This window comes from Leiobunum rupestre, chromosome 2 (genome assembly GCF_980474605.1).
Source record: "Leiobunum rupestre chromosome 2, qqLeiRupe1.1.hap1, whole genome shotgun sequence".
NCBI lineage: Eukaryota > Metazoa > Arthropoda > Arachnida > Opiliones > Sclerosomatidae > Leiobunum > Leiobunum rupestre.
The window spans coordinates 75,995,073-76,012,503 of NC_143385.1; the positions used below are offsets into that span (position 1 = coordinate 75,995,073).

At 35.8% G+C, this 17,431-nt stretch overlaps 1 protein-coding gene across 1 annotated transcript in view; it reads right to left on the bottom strand.

Annotated features, from left to right (window-relative positions):
* Positions 1 to 1,664: 1,664 nt before the first annotated feature.
* Positions 1,665 to 17,431, bottom strand: part of LOC149959038 (nitric oxide synthase-like protein) — a 121,526-nt gene continuing 105,759 nt past the window's right edge. The window contains exons 25-28 of the mRNA XM_090167319.1: positions 17,232 to 17,359; positions 15,756 to 15,904; positions 10,582 to 10,776; positions 1,665 to 2,342 (exon numbers count right to left, since the gene is read on the bottom strand). Coding sequence (XP_090023445.1) covers positions 2,220 to 2,342; positions 10,582 to 10,776; positions 15,756 to 15,904; positions 17,232 to 17,359 — 595 coding nt within the window. The 3' untranslated portion in view covers positions 1,665 to 2,219. The remainder of the gene's footprint in view (positions 2,343 to 10,581; positions 10,777 to 15,755; positions 15,905 to 17,231; positions 17,360 to 17,431) is intronic.

A 17,431-nucleotide genomic window follows, 5' to 3' on the forward strand; every position in this document is an offset into this window, starting at 1 on the left:
ATTTTTTCTACATTCCATATTATTCCAACTTTGTTTTCATTCCTTAAAATGGCAGGAAATTATATATGCATACATTTGGAATTTTGGCACTATACCATAAATGCACCTGAAGAAACTAGCTCAGTTAGCGCCAGGGCCTGAAGCCGAATCAGTGCTATGATTAGTGTAATGTAACATCAACAAAAATCTCATATTGTAAACCACACCCATCTTTTTGGAAATATTCAGGGCTACCATAGTCTTCATTAGACATTCCAAGTGTATGCATAAATAATGTTCTGATATTGTGTATAATCTTCTTTAAACACATTTTTTAACAAGTATTACATTATTCCTCTACATAATTATCAGTTCACTGACTTAGCATTAAAAACCTTTTTATATTGCAATAATGAAATATTTTACAAATTTATGATTATTTTTGATTTTTGATAATGTGTTTAACAAGGCCATAGACAGGTGCATAATTCCATTACAAAATTCCATTCCAGCCTTCCTTTCTGATTTTTCTATAGGATTTTGAGGTATGCACATGATTTTTTGGAATCTTAATTCAACCTGGTTTGTGTTGTTAAATTAAATATAATTTAATTATCCATAAATACGAATTCATTTTGGGAGTCAGTTAAAAGTATTATACTTGTAGAATCCAAATATCAACATAAAAAAATATGTTCTTGTTTTTAAATGAAATATTTTGACTTTGGTGGCATGATAATTAAATTTTTTGGTTGAAGTTTTTGATAAGTTGTGACATATTCAACTCCAAATGTAGGTATGATTAGGAAAATAACCATGGAATTATAATTTACATGTTACATAGCAAGGTATATGCAAACCTAGAATGCAGAGAAAACTTAAAAATATCAGGGGCTTAATTGACAAAAAATCCATGAAATATGAGAGGAAACATCCTACATTTATGTTTTAACTAATAAAAAAATAGAAGTAAACTTAAATTGTTAGTTCGGCCCTAATTCTTTAGTCTTAAGACCACAGTGGTGGTGCCTAGCTTCAAATTTTAAATAAGCACCCAAAAAAATTTAAAATCAGCAACAATCTTTTATTGATAACTTTTAATCAAATTCTTAGTTATTTTATAGTACTGCAGTCCTTTATATTTATCTTCCTGACTATCGCTGTGGCTCAATTTAAAGATCATTTAAAGAAATATTTAAAAAATTAACTACTTCCAATTTAAATTTGTAATAGGAAAACTTCTACTTTATATTATTATTACTATTTTTTTGTATTAATTTGATTATAACCGTACTTAGGGCATAAAGCCATTCAGCTATCTCCTCCCAACAATGGAGCAAATAAAAAAAATCTTGAATAATCTGGGAAATTGGATTTCTACAGGTTGTAAAATAATAAAGATAATTTTTAAAAGTTTTGAAATAAAAGTGACAAGATACTTCATGACTAAAAGTTGTTTATTTACTAAAATTAAATATAATTTAACTTTGTATTATAAGAGACAGGCTTGAAAAGGGACCGCGGTCCAAAAGCTCGCCTAAGTTAAATTTTATTTAATTTTAGTAAATAAACAACTTTTAGTCATGAAGTATCTTGTCACTTTTATTTAAAAACTTTTAAAATAGTATAAAGCGATGATTTTTAAAATAATGAAAATAATAATAAAATTTATATTTTAAAGGCATTTAAATTTGGCTACACTTAAACCTAAGTAATAAAGTCATGTTAAATTTAACAGGTGCAAATTTCTTGGAAGCACTTGGGTTACCTGATAACTGCCAGACTTGTAATCCAAAAAAGGTGATCAGGGGTGCTCAGGATTTTGTACAAATTTTTAAGGTTAGATATTAAAATTTGAATATTATATTGCATTATTTAAAGACAAGAATTTTACTTTTCTGGTTGATATTTAGGTTCTGTTTGTTTTTACATGTTACACATAACTTTACTTATTCAATGCCAAATTTGGGAAAATAACATCTTGAATATCTCTAAACAGTTGGTTCAATTGATATAAAATTTAAATGTTTGTGTTTAAGATCACAAAAGTGGAATACCAAAGTTGGTATTTTGGTGGCCAAGAAACATGTCAACAAACTACAATACATGGGTTTTACACCTATATAGGAGGCATAAAAATTTAAGAAATACCAAAACACCCCACTTTAAAAACTGTCTATGGCTGTGGTGGTTAAAGGTGAAAATAGAAATTTCAACAGTGTTCCTATGTATTTTGGCAGCTACATTTCCAAACTGGACGAATTCTCGTTGTGTTTTTGTTGAGCTTGGATTCTAACTTTTCTCGTCTTCTCTGCTGTTCTTAAAGTTATGCCAAATATATCATCATGAAAACGATTTTGTTCCTAATTAAAAAAAGATTAAATATCAAACACAATAAGTATTATTATTCATGGGAAAATGGCCTCATGATTTGATAGAACTTCAGGGAAATATCTAATTATGAACCATTTTTCAAAGATTACATGTGCAATCCATTTTGCATGCTTTAAAATATACGTTGTGGTACCATAGTATAAACCAAAACGGAATTCATTAAGCTCTTGACTTAATTAAAGGGCAATGCGAGTTGTCTTGCACAGTGTGGTGGTAGAAATGAGGTAAGGGGTAGGATAATAAAAAAATAATGAAATACATGAATTTAGTTTAGCCCTGCAAAGCCAGCAAAATGATCACGATCTTAGTTCTCTCTCCTTGGACAGGCTGCAGAGCAGTGGCATTTACCCCTTAACATGGCTGGTGAAACTCTTTGATGCAAAAACTATTTCCTAATTGATTTATGGGGAAGCCACTGTAAGTAACGCATAGCATAATTTTATAAAGCATTTTACAGTAAGTTACACATTGTGTATGATAAGTAATACCATAAATAATATAATGTTATAAGTATGACATTTGAAAGGAACATAACTGATGTTATAGTGTAGCTGGAACTTGGAAGTATGAAATAACACTAAGTATATAATAATTCTGAAAAAAGAAGCATCCATTTAGGGGATTAAAATGAAACATTTCGCAGTTTCAATGGGTGTGAATTTCCCACCATATTTCTGATATGTACACCAATTTGCGACTCATTTTACCATTCCAACATCCCCCTTGAGTTTTTAACTTATGTAGCTAACAGGTTCTTGGGGGCATGCGGCTTTCAGTAATGAAGGCCATCGACCTACCAAAGCCGTTCAAGGTTGCTTTTCGTACCAAGGACGTCTACACGAAGGACCCTAAAATCCTTCTAAAAAGGTTACGTACCTTCAACAGTGCGCTTAACACGCAATGTTGGAAAATTATAACGAAGGCTGAAGAGCCAACTGCCATCCGTTGGATTTTCCAGATGGATGGTGAGTAAGTCAAGGCCATCAAGAAAGCTGGGCATTGAACAGAAACAGGCCTAGACAGGGGTATCTTTAAGATACTCCATGATCCTAGCCTGACGATACCGAAAACCCAGGAAGGCGGGGTTATCCCCGTATCTGGAAATGTTCCAGGATCCAATATCTCAGAGGGCTCAGAAATGGAAAGTGAGACTCTGGGTTGCGGGGACTCCGAAGAGGACACTCTTAAGGAGGACCTAAAGTCCATTGGCTTATCAGATAACTGTGACACTGATACCAGAGATCCTGGCAGTTATAGAGATGCGAAACTCCCTATACCCTAAGCAAACCAGTTTTTTTCAAATTTTTGCCGATCGCAGCGACGCCTGTACGTGGGGAGTAATCGCAGAGATCCTAGGATTGTTACCATTGTTTAAATTTTTTTTGGGTTAACGCCAACGAAGAAGAAACCAAGTTGAAACTGGAATTGAACTATAATTTATTACGTTAAGTATTTTTTTATACATTAGTATATATTTAAAATTTATTTGAAATAAAGTTCATATTTTAACTGCTATTTATTTTAGGCCTTGTTGAACCACAATAAAGAAATAAGAAACAGTATTTTTGAGAAATTAGGACTAAATCAAGGATTTACGCTAATATTTTAAAGTTTGTTAATATTTAGTGATTAACTTAAGTAACTTGCGTTCTAAACGTTTCTGGGCCTTGTTATATTTCTGGTTTTATTGTTCATGAAACAAGACTCCTCGAAATGCAGGGCACATATTTTATTATTATTATCGCGTCTTCCTACATTTTCTAGCCATTGTTTTGAACTGTATTTTGAAAAACAAAGATTAAAATATAACTCTAATTAAAATAACTTATGTTATATCCCACCGTTCTTTTTCTTTTGGAAACTTAAATAAAGAAATGCGTTGTTTTTCTGTACAAGAATTACAAAAAATCGCTGAACAATAGGTTCCAGGCATTTTAAAACTTTATTTCGAAAATAAAACACGTTTACAATTTTTGCGTCTCTTGGCTTGAAACGGGCGCTTTCTTCCGGCCGAAGGGCGGCGCTGATGCTTGCATTTTTTTGTCAGGTTTTCGGCGGAGTTTCGCATCTCTATAACTGCCAGGATCTCTGCTGATACGCTTCCTTTAAGGATTAAACGTATTAAAAAGAAATATTGGGCAGTGGCGAATAAGGTTGTCACGCACTTTAGACTCAAATGGGCTATAAAATCATTTAAGCCAGGGCTATAAGTCACCAGGACCTGATGGGATCTTCCCCATTCTGTTGCAAGAGGGCATTGATTATCTCTGCCCTTTGCTGCTAAGGATCTATAGGGCTTGTATTGCCCTAGGGCATATACCAAGCACTTGGAAACTGTCTCAGGCCATATTCATACCCAAGTCAGGTAAGCCAAATTACCTTGAGGCGAAGGCGTTTAGGCGAATTAGTCTTACCTCTTTCCTCTTAAACATTTTGGAAAAGTTGGACAGTTATATTAGAGAGGTTATCTCTCAAACTCCTCTCTCCTTCGCACAGTTTGCTTATCAGAAAGGCAGGTCAACTGAGACCGCCCTTCATGGCATAAGCAACTGCCTCGAAAAGGCAATTGATTTCAAGGAAATAGCGTTAGCGGTTTTTCTTGATATCGAAGGGGCCTTTGATAAAGTCTCTTGCGCGGTCATTATGAAGGCTTCTAAGAGGTTTTGTATCAATGACACATTGTGTCTTTGGATCAAATCCATGTTAACTGACCGGAAAGTGATGTCCTCCCTGCTCGGTGACTCCCTTATGGTCTCCACCAGCCGTGGCTGCCCTCAGGGGGGGTTCTCTCTCCCCTTTTGTGGTGCCTGGTAGTGGACGATCTAACGCGGAAGCTGAATAGGGGGGATGTCGCTGTTTCGGTTACGCCGATGATATTGCTATCATTGTCACTGGGAAATTCCCAACGGCAGTTAAGGATGTAATGAGGAGGCATCAGTCGAGTGCTGGTGCAAGGAGGTCAACTTCACAGTTAATCCTAGCAAGACGGTCCTGGTCCGATCTACTCGTAAAAGGATCCAGGGATCGTTCAATGGTATTTCCTTATTTGGAACTAACCTAGTGGAAAGCGCCGAGGTAAAGTACCAGGTGTCATCCTTGACAGCAAATTAACATGGAAACCACATCTTGATTATATTATCAAGAAGGGCAAAATGTTATTTTGGAGGATTAGGAGTACAGTCAGTAAATCCTGGGGCCTTAGTCCCAGAGTTGTATACTGGCTGTATACTATGATCATCAGACCCATTCTGTCTTACACAGCCGTGGTCTGGTGGCCAACGGTTACATTAAAACCGTGCAGTCTGGAGCTATGAGAACAGCCCCAAGTGCTTCTCGAGAAGTTCTCCTGAACATTCTTCCTCTGCATCTTTTTATAGAGGAAGCTGCTGCTTTTGGTGCCTATAGACTTAACCAAAATGGATGGTGGAAGGCTAATAATTGGGTAAACAATCACACCAAACTCTATCATGATATTTCTAGTCATTTACCCGAACTTAAGATGGGTTCTGACATCTCGGCTGCTGAATTACACTAGTAAGCCTTCTGAGGTTAACTTCCCAAGCCGCACGGACTGGGCTAATATTACCCTCGGTACCACAGTTGAGGTGGTCTTTTTTACCGACGGATCTAATACCAATTCTGGTACAGGCGCGGGGATGTACTGCCTAAATAATAACTATGGTTTTTACGAAAGCCTGGGAGAATACGCTACCGTTTTCCAAGCAGAAATTTCTGCTATCTGCTTCTGTGCCGACTATTGGCTGGAAAAGAAGCATCGTGGGAAGGTTATCCAAATCTACACGGATAGTCAGGCCGCTCTTAACCAGTATAGTATCACTTCTAAACTGGTTCTTAGCTGCTTAGATCTTCTTGCTGGGGGTTGCACAATTGACCTAAGGTCGAAGTGCACGGCTTTCTACCCCATTCAATAATAATAATAATACCCCTTAACATGGCTGGTGAAATTCTTCGATGCAAAAACTATTTACCAATTGACTTACGGGGAGGCCACTGTAAGTAACGCATAGTATAATTTTATAAAACATTTTAGAGTAAGTTAAACATTGTGTATGATAAGTAATACCAGAAATAATGTAATGTTATAAGTATGACATTTGAATGGAACACAACTGATGTTATAGTGTAGCTCGATGTATGAAATAACACTTCAGTATATAATAAATCTGAAAAAAGAAGCATCCATTTAGGGGATTAAAATCAAACATTTCGCAGTCTCAATGGGTGTGAATTTCCCACCTATTTTCTGATATGTACACCACTTTGCGACTCAGTTTACCATTCCAACATCCCCCTTGAGTTTTTAACTTATGTAGCTTCCCCCATCACCCCCCTTAAGAGCTAGAGTTGGTGATAAGTTAATTTTGCCCAACAATAAATCGCTCTTTACTACTACTCCGCCTAATTATGTAAATTTACACTGTAATTATTTTCCCCTGTGTAATAGTTTAGAAAGATTCTAAATATGATATATTTTGCCAGCATTTTTTAAACTTCAAAACTTCTTCTTAGCTGTTTGGATCTCCAATCAGAACTAGGCACTCATAATAAGGTTCAACTTTATTCGGTGCCTGGTCATAGATGGTATCATGGCAATGAGAAGGTTTTATGGTGCCAAATCTGCAATTCTGATATCCAATGACCTGGTTCGCAGATATTTGCATGGCTTCTAGGTTGAACGCCAGGTCAAGCTTTGGGTTGAGGCAGGCTTCGTCCTTCTAAGAAGAGAACAACTGAATTGCTCTCTTCCTCTAAGAGCAGAATCAGGCTAGTAACAAGCCTACTCCTAGGTAATTGCCAGTTTAATTGGCATTTGCATCTCTTTGGTCTCAATGGGAATCCTAAATGCAGGGAGTGCTTGTAAAGGAGACAACTTTCCCTCATATCTTTTGTGTCTGTGATCAGTGGCGTAGCAAAGGGGGCCGTTCCAGTAGCGGCACTAAGGTTTTTTCACAGGTGGGCTAATTATTTTGTGGCCCTTACGACTTTAGTGACCCCTTATAAATTTTCCAGGACGCGAGAAGAGCAAGGTCGTTTTATTGTTGCGGCTCTCGTCGCGTTTACTGGACCCCCTATGACCTTGTATCCGACCTGGAGGGGACACGTGCATGCCCGGGGTATTTCCCTAAATTACCTTTCTTTTCTTTCTATTGTCCATTCAACTTTCTCTCAATTTCCACTCCCTTCCTCCCGAATCTATCTGTTTATGGTCAAGTAGACTTGGAAATAGTGATATTTTTAACAGGGGTCCTACGGGCTCCCGACCCCCCATAACTTTATTTTTTTGAGAGTCACTGGCCCAAGGGGGTTCAGAAGCGGCGTAAAAAAATTAATTTCCAGAAATGTCCATGATATTTGTAATAAATATTTTTTAATTAATTTGGGAGCCATGGTGGCCCGCAACCCCCGTTCGAATGATTTATTTTAAGGGCCATCTGATTTTTTTTAAGAGCCATTGGCCCCAAGACTCCCGCTATTTCCAAGTCTGTGGTCTACTATCTTATTGAGTAAACAAATTGATTTTGAAAGTTTTTTTTCCAGAAAAACATTTCTTGGCAATAAAACAAATTTCTAGAGATAAAGAAAATTAATAAATTCAAATATGTGGCCTCTTAATTATAAATATGTGGCCCTTTTAATATAAATATGTGGCCCGTCTCAGAAATGCAGGGGGGCTAAAGCCCACTTCAGCCCACCCTTAGCGCCGCTAATGGGCCGTTCCACTTTTTTGGAGGCGGCATTTTTCATGAGCTATCTCTGGAAATATGTAGAGGAGGGAGAGAGCTAGACTGAAATCTGGTGTACATTGAGAAAATTCGTCTAGCTACGCCACGGTCTGTGATTAATATTCGGCTCAAAGGTTTGAGCATCTAGTCATGCACAGGTGAAAAACGATAAAAAATACATTTTTTTTAATAAAAACAAAAAAGTTTTTTTTTGGGTTTAAATCAATTTGTTTAAACAATGCTTTATTTTACTATAATCTATTTTTCGCTTTTGTTTAACCGTGCATACATATTACCAGGAAACTATAGAGGTATACACTTGACTTTAGTTGCCCTTTAATATTGACTTGATATCGAAAAAGTGGTGATAACTTCCAAATTTCCCACATTAGGAATATTCTTGATTTTGTCCTCTGGTATATTAGCGTAATACCTGATCCAGTCCATTTCCAATTAAAATGGAGTTCTTTTAATTTTACAGAAATCGGGGACGTCGTATCTTTAGTTTTTGATTGACTATTAAAGGGTTCCATCAGCCTCGTAAGGGGAGAAACTTGTGCCCCCTGGGCCCCCTAGCCAGTCCGGATTTTGATTTCGATTACCGCAAGGACAGTAGATACAGGGACGAGAAAGTGTATTGGCGGCCTCTGTTGGAATATATCACCTAAAACGACCTAAACGCAAGGAGAGTTAGTTGTAAACAAAAAAATGGCGGTCACCTAATTTTAGCGGTTCTTAACGAGGTTTAAGTGTTCAAAACAAATTGGCATTTTTTATTTACGCTCGTAGTTTTATTTTTAATTTATCATCAAAATGGTAAAAACTAACTACAATAATATCATTGTTAAGACGTGGTTCACCATGGACAGTATATACTGTCCATGGTGAACCACGTCTTAACAATGGCCGCGGTTTGTTTACATCTAACTCCACGTGAATATGAAGACGTTTAAAATCGGAATTTTTTCCTGCTTTCTCGTCCCTGTATCTACTGTCCTTGATTACCGCCAATTGAGGGTGCATGTCGCGCTAAACTAACGATGACCGCGTAGTATTCCTCCGCGAGTTCGACAATTTGTTTTAAAATTTTCGGTTTTAACAATGTCGAGCAATGAAATTAATGGTAATAATAAAATACATGATAAACGAAAATAAAATAAAATCAATCACTAAGACAATTCGTTGAACAAGAACAACTTTCCATATTAATTCTAAAAAAAAATTTGTCTCCTTCCTCGTTAAAAAATAGTGCTATTTCACCCCCCACTGTCATCCCCTTACGAGGCTGATGGAAACCTTTAAGTAGGAGCGCTAGCAATTTTTGTTTGTGGGAATGCATTTTAAAACCTAACTCAACTAAGTTTTCATTTTCCCAAAATAGAGAGAAGTTACCACGCAATTACGATTCTATAGCTAACTCTTATTTTTGAAATTTTTAAGCACGCTTTGAATGTGCAGAAAATGAGGATATTTAGGGCGCCATTTATTTGAGGCAGTCTTTCGTCCTAGTAATCGTCACGCCCTCTTTTGGTTGCAGTAGCGACGCTAAGGGTGGGCTGAAATGGGCTTTCCCCCCTGCATTTCTGAGATGGGCCACATATTTATATTAAGAGGGCCATATTTTTATATTAAGAGGGCCATATTTTTATATTAAGAGGGCCATATTTTTATATTAAGAGGGCCACATATTTATAATTAAAAGGCCACATATTTGAATTTATAAATTTTCTTTATCTCTAGAAATGTGTTTTATTGCCAAGAAACGTTTTTCTGGAAAAAAATCTTTCAAAATCAATTCGTTTACTCAAGAAGATAGTAGACCATATACAGATAGATTCGGGAGGAAGGGAGCGGAAATTGAGATAAAGTTGAATGGGCCATAGAAAGAAAAGAAAGGGGCTTAATGGAATTTAGGGAAATACCCCGGGCATGCGCGTGTCTCCTCCAGGTCGGTTACAAGGTCAGTAGGGGGTCCAGTCATGGATTAAATAACCTTACAGGGATAGTTCTCTGGGGTACAATATTTGCTCCAGACGTACCCTGGTGGCCAGAATTGTCAACTTCGACGTTCCGTCCCCCATGTAACCGTAGTCACTAAAGTTGTAAGGGCTACAAAATTCTTAGCGGCCACAAAATAATTAGCCCACCTGTGAAAAAACTTTAGCATCGCTACTGTTCGGTTGCCGTCGAAAACTAGATAGATAGCATATTAGCAGACGCGTTTCGGTCGCGAATAGAATGTCCAAGGAGTGACAGGCTGACAGCAGTCTTATCCCGTAAGCTAGATCAGGCCATATTCTTATTGGCTTAAAAAATAGGGTATAATAGGGTTGCATATTCATGGGTGAAATAAGTCCATGATATTGGGAATTCTTAAAGAAATGAAATCTCCATATTCGTCAACACTGCAGAGTCTGCAGTCTGTTATAGTCGGGGTTTGTAAAGACTATTAGGTATAGTTTACCTTCATTCCGTAGAGATACCGCTCAGCCTCGGAAATGGACATGTTGCCGTGCTTCTGAAATATCTCTATCAATGTCTTTGATACGCAGTCTGCCATGGTTACATCACCGCAAACATAGAAGTGTCCGTCCCTCATCACTATTTGTTGATAAAGAGAGAGAGACGTGTGCTCCCACATTATATCCTGCACATAGCACTGAAAGTCAGAAAAAAAGTCACGTTCACAGGTCTTCACTTTAGAACCATCGAAAAACCTAACTGCTTCCTGTGCGAAAATTGGGATTACTTGGAAACAAAAGCCAGGCTCACGCTTACCCCTAAAATCGCTTAGTTTTAGATAAGTAGTTTTCAAAACCAGCGTGAGAAATCGCTTCGTGTTGGTTCGGGAAGCAACTCGTCCAAGTCGGTTCGCTTAAAATCGCTTCCAAAACGACCAGGCGGGGAAGTAAAATAGCTCGTATTTTCCAAAATAATGGGAATAAAATTCTAAATAATGTCAAATAATATTACTGTATGTATAGTAAACACAATTAACTAAATGTTTTCGGATACATTTAAGTATTTTCAAAATTCTGGTCATAATTTAAAATTACATGAAGCCTTGGCTTTAAGCTAGCCAGGATGAAGCGATTTCGCACTTGTGAACCACGAATTAAATTCGGCGGTCAAAACTATAATTCAAACCGACTGGGTTTTAAGGTCTAGTGTGACCGTGGCTAAACTATCTGCTAAAACCGCTCCGTGACAATGAAACTCAAACTTCTAGTGTAGCACACCCGCGCCACCAATGGACTCCTTTAGAACTAGATCCTGCTACGGTTTCCCAATTTCCATTGTCAAGGTGCCGTTTGAGCAATTTCAACCACGTTGATTTACCCACGCCGCTTTTGTTGTCCTTTAAGCACAGGATATGAGCGCAACTTTATTATATCCGACTCATCACTACTACCATTTGTACTACCGAGTTTAAAAAGACGATTTCAATTATTTTAAGAGTAACGACAGAGGAGTGTTTTCGTTAAAAAATGATAAATTATAAAGAAATTATATCAATACTTCACAATTATTAACTTAAGTGTAAGCAACTTGCGTCGTCCCCAGCTAATATAGTTTAGACCCTCATATCCACCAAGTGGGACGTACTAATTTTCGCAAGCAAACTCTTTTTGCAAACTTTGCGTAAGTTTTGATATTTTCAGAAATAGCCAATAGTTAGCAAATCAAATACTAATTTGCGCAAGAGTTTTGCAAAATTTTATCAGATATTGATAATTTCAATTCTATTTACCTCAGATATCATAGTTTGCAAAAATATACTATTTTGCGCAAGGTTTTTGCAAACTTTTCACGATTATTGGGGTTTTCAATTATATATACCTCAGATATGATAGTTTGCAAAAATATACTATTTTGCGCAAGGTTTTTTCAAACTTTCCCTATTATTGGTATTTTCAATTATATATACCTCAGATATCATAGTTTGCAAAAATATACTATTTTGCGCAAGGTTTTTGCAAACGTTTCACGATTTTTGGTGTTTTCAATTATATATACCTCAGACATCATAGTTTGCAAAAATATACTCCTTTGCGCAAGGTTTTTGCAAAATTTTCATCGATATTGATATTTTCATTTCTAATTACCATCACAGATATCCGAGGGGCTAACCACTCTTAGAAAGTCTGTACACCGTATTACGCTAAGATTACCACTGCCAAAGGCAGGGACTTCAAAGATTACGCGTAATCCCATTAGTACAGTCAAAGGTACGGCTCTGTACACCGATTACGCGGAGTGATCAGCCCCTCGCAGATATCATAGTTTGCAAAAATATACTATTTTGTGCAAGTTTTTTCAAACTATGATATCTGAGGTATATATAATTGAAAACACCAATAATCGTGAAAAGTTTGCGAAAAACCTTGGGCAAAATAGTATATTTTTGCAAACTATGATATCTGAGGTATATATAATTGAAAATACCAATAATAGGGAAAGTTTGAAAAACCTTGCGCAAAATAGTATATTTTTGCAAACTATGATATCTGAGGTAAATATAATTGAAAATACCAATAATAGGGAAAGTTTGCAAAAACCTTGCGAAAAATAGTATATTTTTGCAAACTATGATATCTGTGGTAACAGGAGACATGGCTCCTGGTGGTAATTATAAAATTATAAATGAAAATATCAATATCGATGAAAAGTTTGCAAAAACCTTGCGCAAAATATTATATTTTTGCAAACTATGATATCTGAGGTATATAAAATTTAAAATACCAATAAAAGGGAAAGTTTGCAAAAACCTTGCGCAAAGTAGTATATTTTTGCCAACTATGATATCTGTGGTAATTAGAATTGAAAATATCAATATCGTTGAAAAGTTTGCAAATACCTTGCGTAAAATAGTATATTTTTGCAAACTATGATATCTTAAGTATATATTATTATTTTATTATTATAAAGGGAAAGTTTGCAAAAACCTTGCGCAAAATAGTATATTTTTGCAAACTGTGATATCTGTGGTATATATTATTATTTTATTATTATAAAGGGAAAGTCAAAGTTTCCAAAAACCTTGCGCAAAATAGTATATTTTTGCAAACTATGATATCTGAGGTATATATAATTGAAAATACCAATAATAGGGAAAGTTTGAAAAACCTTGCGCAAAATAGTATATTTTTGCAAACTATGATATCTGAGGTAAATATAATTGAAAATACCAATAATAGGGAAAGTTTGCAAAAACCTTGCGAAAAATAGTATATTTTTGCAAACTATGATATCTGTGGTAACAGGAGACATGGCTCCTGGTGGTAATTATAAAATTATAAATGAAAATATCAATATCGATGAAAAGTTTGCAAAAACCTTGCGCAAAATATTATATTTTTGCAAACTATGATATCTGAGGTATATAAAATTTAAAATACCAATAAAAGGGAAAGTTTGCAAAAACCTTGCGCAAAGTAGTATATTTTTGCCAACTATGATATCTGTGGTAATTAGAATTGAAAATATCAATATCGTTGAAAAGTTTGCAAATACCTTGCGTAAAATAGTATATTTTTGCAAACTATGATATCTTAAGTATATATTATTATTTTATTATTATAAAGGGAAAGTTTGCAAAAACCTTGCGCAAAATAGTATATTTTTGCAAACTGTGATATCTGTGGTATATATTATTATTTTATTATTATAAAGGGAAAGTCAAAGTTTCCAAAAACCTTGCGCAAAATAGTATATTTTTGCAAACTATGATATCTGAGGTATATATAATTGAAAATACCAATAAAAGGGAAAGTTTGAAAAAACCTTGCGCAAAATAGTATATTTTTGCAAACTATGATATCTGAAGTAAATAGAATTGAAATGATCAATATCTGATAAATTTTTTCAAAAATCTTGCCCAAATTAGTATTTGATTTGCAAACTATTGGCTTTTTCTGAAAATATCAAAACTTGCACAAAGTTTGCAAAAAGAGTTTGCTTGCGAAAATTTGTATGTCCCCACCAATCACCTTCTATAAATGGATAGCGAACGGCTCTAGCAACCGAAACTAGTCGAGGTGGCGCTCCGGCACTACACTCTTCCGCCTATTATCTAGCGTCTGCTATTATCAAATTATATTAAAAAAATCCTCAATCTGGGCTTTTCTACGGCAACCAAAAGAGGGAGTAGCGATAGCATTCGGTAGCTAGTATCCAGCTGCCACTAGATGTAACGTAAGATACGTTAGCAACAAGTCGTAGCGCGGGTTAGTTCTTAATCCCTTTAAATAGCCACAAAATCGTTAAAATTTCACTATTTCAACTGACTAGTCTACGGAAATAGTGCAGGAAAAATGCCAAATTATGATTGTTCGACTGTGCCCTAACTAGGTACAAAAGGGGAGAAGCTACCTGAAATTCGAACTTAATTATTTATACAGGGTGTTAACTAAAAAACGATACAGAGCTAATTACTCAAAATGTGTTTTATGTAATAATTTGAAATTTGCAGGTTACATAGAGGGTGCAGGGGGACAAATGACAATGGAAATTTCAATGACCTTGAACCAGGTCTTCAAGGTCATTAAAATTTTACCTCGAGAACCGTTAGGATTAGAAGAATGGTTCCAATTAGAAATGTGTTCTACGTTTAATTTTAAGTCTAACCAGCTTTGACCCGATCTAATTTGACCAATGGGAAGCCGAGCAATGTAAGACCAAAAACCATAAGGTCTTGTGTGATATTCTAATCATGACACGACATTTAAGGGCTTATAAATTAAAAACTACCAGATCTAACGGATCAAAATAGTCGTGACACTCTAAACTGAGTGGGGGAGTTAGAAATTTGTAGCTTATGATGACCTTGAAACATTAGTTCAAGGTCATAAATTTTTTATCTCGAGAACCATTAGGCTTAGGAGAATGGTTCCAATTAGAAAAATGCCCGCCAAGGTTTTTAAGTCAAATTACCTTTTACCCGAGGTAAATAAACCAATAAGACTCCAAAATAAACGTTAAATAATTGATTTAAGACGTACCAAGTATTTTTATTAACTTTTTTGAGTTTAAATGTTTTAAACACAAAATAATCTAACTAGTAATTGAAATAAATTGAATGACCTTGAACTAATTAAGGTCATTACGAACTCTCCCCCTCAGTTTAGAGTGTCACGACTATTTTCATCCGTTAAATCTGGTAGTTTTCGATTTATAAGCCCTTAAATGTCGTGTCATGATTAGAATATCACACACGAACTTATGGTTTTTGGTCTAACATTTCTCGTCTTCCCATTGGTCAAATTAGATCGGGTCAAAGCTGGTTAGACTTAAAATTAAACGTAGAACACATTTTTAATTGGAACCATTTTTCTAATCCTAACGGTTCTCGAGGTAAAATTTGAATGACCTTGAAGACCTGGTTCAAGGTCATTGAAATTTCTATTGTCATTTGTCCCACGGCACCCTCTATATAACCTGCAAATTTCAAATTCTTACATAAAACACATTTTGAGTAATTAGCTCTGTATCGTTTTTTAGTTAACACCCTGTATGATTCTGTGTCCATTTAAGTAGGGTGAAAGTGCTATCTGTATAAATTAAGAGTGTGAGAAGCAGATACCAGATATTCCTTAGCAGTCAGCGATGGTAACTTCAAATTCACACATGCATACACACCTTTGGTTTTGTGGATTGCCGGGAATAGGCGACGTAATGTTTGGCAATGATTCCCTCTTTCAACATCATTTCAATTTCATCACGATATAGATCCACCGTCGATGTCCGGCACCCAAAATACAACGTAATCGGGCCAAATTCTCGATCTTCTAAACAATGAAATAAAACAGCAATGATGTGCATGTTTAACTTCGGAATATAGAAAAAAATCAACAACGAAATTTTTGAACTTCTAAGCTTAAAGGGGCTCCAAAGTTCGGTGGCCAAATGTGTGTAAAGTCAGTAAAGTGCGAAATTTACGGTTGACTCTGCCAAGGCCGAGTGAGGGGTTGGGGGGAATGAAAAGCATGCTCAATTTTCTTTTTTTTTTGCCACCGAACTTTGGAGCCCCTTTAAGAAAAAAATCCACAATGATAGATTTTTAATTTCTAAATATGGAAAGAATTCAACAATGATAGATTTTTAATTTCTAACTATGGAAATAAATAAACTATGATAGATTTTTAGTTTCTAAATATGGAAAGAAATCAGCTATGATAGATTTTTAATTCCTAACTATGGAAAGAAATAAACTATTATAGATTTTTAATTCCTAAATATGGAAAGAAATCAACTAGGATAGATTTTAATTTCTGAATATTGAATAAAACCAACGAGATATTTGGGCGAATAGGTAAAAAATATCCATCCACAGTGTTTTTTCAGAGGCAACGGAAATCAGTGGAGACATTACTCCGTATACATGTAACTCTTTAGTATGCCATATTTGTATTTTTTAAAGGGCCTCTAAAGTTCGGTGGTAAAATGTGTGTAAAGTCAGTAAAGTGCGAAATTTACGGTTGACTCTGCCCGCCTCTGCTAAGGCTGAGTGAGGGGTTGGGACTTGGGGGGAATGAAAAGCATGCTCAATTTTTTTTGCCACCGAACTTTGGAGCCCCTTTAACGAAACCTTGTTCACGGGATATGACGCCATATATCAACTTCATAGAGGGAAAGCGGAAGTTAGGAAGACGGATTTAGAACCCCGGCGATCACGAGATGTTGGTGTTTTCGCACATGTAATTCAATGCCATTTCGTAATGTTTTTGCAATTTCAAAATAATACTGTATCGATTTAATTTTACATGAAAATCTTTGCAATTACTTTTTTGTTAAAACTTAAATCAAGGCATTTTTCTGAAATTAGGGGAAATGTTTACGTTGAGATTTTTTCCGTTGCTCCCAATCCCCTTCATACTCGAAGACTAAACTCCTTCCCCCTAAACCAACTCAAATCAGCCTGGTATCTCAAATAATCTCATTGGTTCTTCCCATTAAAATTCATTTAAAACACACGCGTGCCGGGTGGCGTTTCCACCACTCTCTTGGCGAGAGAGAAAACATAAGTATAAATAAATACATTCTTGTAAAAACATTGAAATGAAATAGACGATTTAAATAAAAATGTCTGTTACTTGGAGATTAATCGGAAATTACCGTGTTCAATTTTTTTCTTGTCGAAAGCCCTTTGTTGCCAGAATCCTCTGAAAGGGGCAATGCCAGTTCCGGGGCCAACCAGAACCACAGGCAACGACGGATTGTCCGGCAAGCTAAAGGAAGGATCACTGAAACATAATACAAGTATAGAAGAATATTGTTCGTCAGATTGTCTGCTATATTCGTGACTCATTCATTTC